We start from the raw sequence: 6,948 nt of genomic DNA on the forward strand, positions 1-6,948 counted from the left end.
TTTTAATTAAAAAAACGAAAAGTAAAACAGATTGCAAATCATAATCCATATATAAATCTGATAAAATATAAACGTAAAAGTTAATTCATATAATATTTAAGAGTTAGCTAGGCCTAGCTAGACCAGAATATTCCGGTAAACTGTTGTTAAACATTGGAGTGTTAAACAAGAGAATCAGAGCCAAAGTGCACCAGCTTCTTTGAGGAGAGGGACCAATGTGCCATTGATGTGGCAAGCCATGAGGGTTTCAATGCCACCAAGGAACTTGCCACCCACAAACACGGCAGGGACAGGCTGTCGACCATCAGCGACGAGCTGGAAGAGGACGGCTTGGATATCAGGACCGGCTCCATGGTGATCAAGCTCGATGATGGTGGGACCAACGCCGAGGCCGAAGAGGAGGCGTTTAGCCACAGTGCACATGCAACAGCCACTCATGCTGAACAGAACTACTGCGTTTGTGGAAGCCAGCTGCCTCACTATCTTGTATGGATTGTCAAGCATCATCGTTGTTGCTGATGCCTCGGTTTCTATCCCTATGTTGCTTGCCATCCGAATCCCAGTTTTGTTTGTCACCTGCATCTTTGGGTTCGATCACAACAACAAAAGATAATAGCAGAACACGAAAAAATATGTGAACAAACTTTTGAAGGGAAAAGAAACGAAAGAGTTTTTACAGGTTGAAGAGAGGAAGGGGATGATGAAAACCAGTAATAAATGAGAAGAGTGGTGAAAATGGAATGTGAAATGAAGAGCTTTCTTGTAGGTATATATTTTGAAGCTGAGAATAGAAAGATAAAACGAAACAGTGACAATTGACTCTGATCACTTTTACACTGTGTATATATATAATATAATATAGGAGTATTAAAATAAATAAATAAAAAAGTGATTAGGCCAAAGAAATACTTTTTCTTTAGGGTAAAAATGAAACATTCTGCCCTAGTGGTGCAAAAACGTGAAAGAAAGAGAGACCTAGAGAGATAATCAAAGATATGAAATAAACAGAGTATGATAAAACCTGAGAAGAGAGAGGTGGAACCTGAAACTGAGTGGGTACGCCCGGCAAAACCTGACGGGGAGGGCTTAAGCTCTGCCAAAGGTTTTTTTGTTTATCTTCTAAACAGTGTACGGACAACAGTCTGTAACTCAGTAACCCTTCCTCCTCTACTCATCCAACTTTTGAGGCATGCCTTGCCTTCTTTGACGTGCTGACCCAAATACCAAACTATATAATAAATAATATTATACTACTTGAGTTTCCATTTTCGATTGATTATTTTTTAAATTGAAAAAAACCCTTGTTAGATATTTCAAAGTAAAACCCGCCTGCAGTCAAACAACGAAGAAGATCAAATATATTAAGTAGTGTGAAATTGGATGAGGATGGGGCCCTTTATATATGAAACAGTACCAAAATATCCCAACAGAAAAAGGATTGTTGTTCACGCCAATTTCAGACAAAGAACAGAACACTCGCCTTTAAAATAACATTAAATAAAACTCATGTTTCTTTAATATATATATATATATATATATTTCTCTTTAAACGCGTGTCCTATAGTACAAAGTACGGGAATTTTTCTATTTTCTTATATGGGAGGAATTTCTATTTTCAGTTTTAGGAAAAATAAAAGAACGGATATAAATGAAAGAAAGGTTTGGGGGGTGCGTTTTAAAACTGTAGAAACATGTAAAGGAAAACCGACAAGCCGACAAGGAACGACTGAAACGCCGTCGTAGGGGAGGGCAGTACGTCGCTTTGCTTATACGCAGTGGCAGCCGCAGGAGGAGGGGTTTGTCCTTTGCTTGCAGTGGCGCCGTCAGATTATGCCCTGTCTGTTATTTTAACATCATCCCTACGGCTCTGATTCGCTACCCCTACCCCTGGGCCTGCCCTTCCGAATCCTACATTTTTTTAACATGCAACTAATTTCTACCTTTGTCATTTTTACTTTTTTCTAATGATTTTTTAAAAGTTATTTTATGCCATAATATTTTTCTTTTTTTGTTCTTCAAATCGTGTTTGAGATTTTTGGGAATGTTTAGGTAAAATAATATTTAACGAGCGAAAAATAAATAGGTTTCGAATATAGATTGAGCTCGTATTTTAATATTTGAAATTTAAATTCTATCTAATTTAATTATAAATATGTTATAACTTATATTATATTAAATTAAATATATAATACTAGCCTTAAAAATTAAATATACTATGACATAAGTATAAATAAATAAATTAAATTGTTTAGGTTTGAAATTTTAATAAATATATAAATAGAATCAAATAAAAATAATTATATTTTTAAAATTGAAGTGATTTTTTTGTACATTATAAGACAGTGTTAAATTATCGTTTTAGTCTCACTATTTTGCATGAATTTGAGATTTGATTTTTATATTTTAATTTCTAATATAATTTGATTTCTATATTTTTGTAATGTTGTTAGTTAGTCCAAGTACTTAATATTGTCACATTTTTATTAAAATATTACATGACTATATATAATTTGAATGCTCCAAAGGTTTTAGAGATTGACATATCGTTCGAGTTTACATTGCTTTTTTTTTTACATTGTATGGCAATGATCAAATTTCAACATTAACCTTTATTCTTTGCTAAAATTTGGATTGAATACATATACTCTATTTTTTTTACATAATTTGGTCATTCTACTTTTATAATGTGATTAGTTAGTTTTTCTTAACATTATTCCAACAAAATTAAATCGGCATTTTCAATGCAAGTTTTTTTGTTATATCACTGCTAAGTGACTTTTTTAATTTTAAAATGGCGCAACAGTGAATTTAACAAAAGAATACTAATGGTAGTAACAACTAGACTTGAATTTTTAAATTTGAAAAGTATGGAGACTAGTTTACTAAAAATAAAAGTAAAGAGATTAAATTTCAAATGACAAAGTGTATAGAGACTTAGAGCGTATTCTAACGTTCAAGTTTTTATCTATAATTGTCAATGTTGTTTGAACACGATCGGACTAGTCAGTTGTAACAGCTTGATTTTTAGTGGTGTCGGAACAGTGGTTCGAGACCACCAAATCTGAGTAAGCTCGTAAATTTTAATATTTAGTATTTACGAGTCAAATGTGGTTTATTAGGTCAAGTAGTTTAGAAAATGAGGTATCGAGACCTCGATTCTATAAACCGAGCCATAAATATTTTTATAAATATTTATGGAGTGTCATTAATGTAGTATTAAAGTTTTGTTAGAAAATTTTAATGTTTTGATAGTTAATTAATTAAAAAGGACTAAATTAAAAAAGGTGTAAAATTTGCTAATTAAAAGAAATAGTGGTTAAATGGCTTAAATGGTAAATAGAGAGGACTTAAAGAGTAAATAAGCCAAAATGAAATGGCTGAGGAGGCGTAAGTAGTGAAAATAAAAAAATTGCCATTTAATGGCAAAATAGTAAATAAAGCAAAATAAAAACTACAAATTGAAATTTTAAAGGTTTCTAGACAAATTCTTCTTCAATTCTCACCCAAAAACAGCCATAAGACAGTTCCTTAAGCTGGTTTTTTATATTTTTATTTCAAGTGAGTTTAATTCTTGCCATTTTCTTGTAGTTTTTATGTTTTTGAGACTTTTATAATTAGGTTCAACTAAGTCTTGCTTTAGTTTTTGATTTTATTGAAAATTTTGGAAGTTACCATTGATGAATATAGGATGTTTTATATGAATAAACATGGATTTAGAGCTTTAATTATGTTATATGATGATTGTATAAAGTGATTACATTAAATGTTGATTTTAAGACTAAATTGTGAAAAGTTAAAGTATTAGGGTTAGGTATTAAATTTCTATTTTATCAAGGGCTGTATGATAGCCTAGAATATTTAAATAAATTATTAATTGAGAAAAACTAGTTCATTTGATAGACTAACTAATTAAGGGACTAAATTGCAAAAGTTGTAAAATTTTAGGGTAATTGTATAATTTGAAAAATTAAAGGGTATTAATTATGAAATGAATTAGAACTGAAATATATGCTAATGAATGAGTGATTTTATATTTTAGATCAAGAGCCCGTAGATACTGTAAAAAAGGAAAATTAGCAGAATAGTCCCTAAACTTCTTTAAATATTACAATTCAATCCAGGTAAGTTCGTATGGTTAAACTTTAATATTTACATTGATTTTGCTAATAGTATTTTGTATTTATTTTAATTTTATAAATGAATTATTGTTGGAGCTATGCTTTTGAATTGAATATTCGGATTAAATGGAACGCGAGATTTGAGTACAATCGTTGTGTGGCACAAGACGACATTGGAGGAATTGATGGAAAATTACCCAAGTAAACCGAGGTTCAGAATTTGTTGCAAACTTTCGTATTTACTTTCCGTTTAGCTCTCACGAGGTTCTGTTTAACTCTTATGGGTTTCCGTTTAGCTCTTTTGAGCTTCTATTTAACCCTTATGGGTTTCTGTTCAGCTTTTACGAGCTTTCGTTCAACCCTTATGGGTTTCTGTTTAACTCTCATGAGCTTTTGTTTAGCCTTCGGGCTTCTGAAAACGATGTACTCTTATCCGTAAGACATTCTCCGATTTGGTAAGATTTAGTATGTGCCTTATATAATTAAAATTGGAAGATTTGTTATTCAATGTTGGAATTGATTTGAGATAAGTGTATTCATCAATTGGAGTTGTGATTGGCAGGAAATGTACAATGAATAAATTTACTTATTTGATTTGTTATATTAGGTTTGGTAAGATTTATGTTTAATCTATCGAACTTACTAAGCTTCATTAAGCTTACTTGTGTTGTTTAATGTTCTTGTAGATTAACGTGAGGTCGGGAGGTCAGATCAATACAATCAAGTCACACTGTCCAGCTTATTCCGGTAGTTTTTGTACATTTAATACAGTTTATATGGCATGTATATGATTTGTGTGGATTTAATTAAAGTTTGTCTTGTGTAAATGTTAATAATTATAATTTTTCTTATATATATATATGTTGGGTTGAAAACGAGACATATTAGTGATGTTGATGTGAATGATATAGGTTTAGTGTATTCAATTTGCGGTTAACTTTAGTAGACTAGTTAGATGGATTAAATAGGTAAGTATAGGTCTTTGTGTATATATAAATGATGTTATGTTTAAAACATGATTTTGACTTGTTTTGATTGTTTGTTGGGATATATTGATGTGTTAAAATGTTGTGTTTAGGTTGATATCAAAATGGGTGAGAAATGTGGCCTTGAAATGATCTATTTTCGTCCACACGGGCGTGTGTCCCCTGCACATAGGAAAAAATTTAAAATTTTGTGAAAAATTCTCTGAGTTTTCGATTTAATCCAGATTTGTTTTTAATGTGTATTTTTAGGCCTTGAGAGCTCATACAAGAGACAATATATGTCATTTATGATTATATTATGGTATGTATGTTAAATGATATGAAATATTCATATTTGATCTAAAAAGTCTGGTAATGCTCCGTAACCCTGTTCCAGCGACGGACAAGGGTTAAGGGTGTTACATTTAGTGGTACCAGAGCTACGGTTTAGTTGATTCTCAGGCTGAACATAGCGTGTGAAATGTCTAGAAATGCATGCTATATAAATCTGTGATAGTGTGATGTGTATGATCCGGTCTAACCTTTGTTTTCTTATAGAATATAAAGATGTCAGACGGGTCTGAACGTGCTGACAACGATGAAGTCAATAGTAAAGCACAGACTTCTGAACATGGGACGAGTAGTAATGTCCCGATTCCTCAGGCTCAAGAACAAGAACTTAAAAACATGGTATTCGGATATATGAACCAATGGTTTAGTGAGTTCAAGCAGGGAAGAAATCCCAACAACCTCCTCCCCCTACTGTACCACCTGTAGTGCCTCCGGTTGCACCTCCACCTCCTCCAGTGATTGAATCTATTCAACGAACTCCGATTAAGAAACTCAGAAAGTGTGGCACTAAAGAATTTCGGGGTAGGTCAGATAATGATCCAGTCAAACCTGAATACTGGCTTCATAATACAATAAGAGTTTTGAAGAAATGGCTTGTTCTCCTGATGATTATTTGAGATGTGTTGTTTTTTTATTGAAAGAGGAAGCATACAATTGTTGGTTAACAATAGTTGTAACACCCCTTACCCGAGACCGTTTCCGGAGTCGAGCACGAGACATTACTTAGCTTATCTTACCAATTCGGAGCATAAAAACTAGGTTTGAAAATTTATTTCACTATTTACAGCAAATCTGTCCAATCGCGCAGCAGTTACTAAATTAATTATAACTTGAGATACAGAACTCGAAATTTAATTCCGTAAATTATTCCTGAAACTAGACTCATATATCTACTCACCATAAAATTTTTAGAATTTTTGGTTCAGCCAATTAGTACAGTTTATTAGTTAAAGTCTCCCCTGTTTCACCATTCGACTATTCTGACTTCTTGTTACTAAAAATAAGTTTTCTCACTGTAGGATTTTCATATGAAGTTCTTACTTGTTTGTACAGAAAATAGACTCATTAAGGAATCTAAGCATGTAAATTTCAACTCATAACCATTTTTGTACAATTTGTAATTATTTTCTAAACTCAGAACAGGGGACTCCAAAAATAGTTCTGACCCTATCTTACTAAAATTCACATATCTTAAAATATAAATTTCCTTTTGCTACACCGTTATTTTTCCATGAAAATAGACTCAACAAGATTTAATTCCATATATCATTCACCCTCTAATTCATTTTATACTATCTTGGGTGATTTTTCAAATTCACGTCACTGTGCTGCCTGAATTCTGTTTCTTTGCAAAATTTTATCCTTTCATGATTTCCATGCATAATTTATCACCTAATCTTTCATAACAACAAACACCTTCATCCTTAACCATTTTAATGACCATGCATCATCAAATACTTACACATCACTCATTAGCAAAATCATCATTACAAACATACAAAATAACTAAATCC

At 32.0% G+C, this 6,948-nt stretch overlaps 1 protein-coding gene across 1 annotated transcript; it reads right to left on the bottom strand.

The window, feature by feature from the left end:
• Nucleotides 1-776, bottom strand: LOC105767634 (glutaredoxin-C9). The gene has a single exon (XM_012587207.2). It carries the CDS (start codon nt 580-582, stop codon nt 175-177), a length of 408 nt encoding a protein of 135 aa, XP_012442661.1. The 5' UTR covers nt 583-776; the 3' UTR covers nt 1-174.
• Between the last annotated feature and the right edge of the window lie 6,172 nt (nt 777-6,948).

The sequence above is a fragment of the Gossypium raimondii genome, chromosome 5 (genome assembly GCF_025698545.1).
Source record: "Gossypium raimondii isolate GPD5lz chromosome 5, ASM2569854v1, whole genome shotgun sequence".
NCBI classification, from domain to species: Eukaryota; Viridiplantae; Streptophyta; class Magnoliopsida; order Malvales; family Malvaceae; genus Gossypium; species Gossypium raimondii.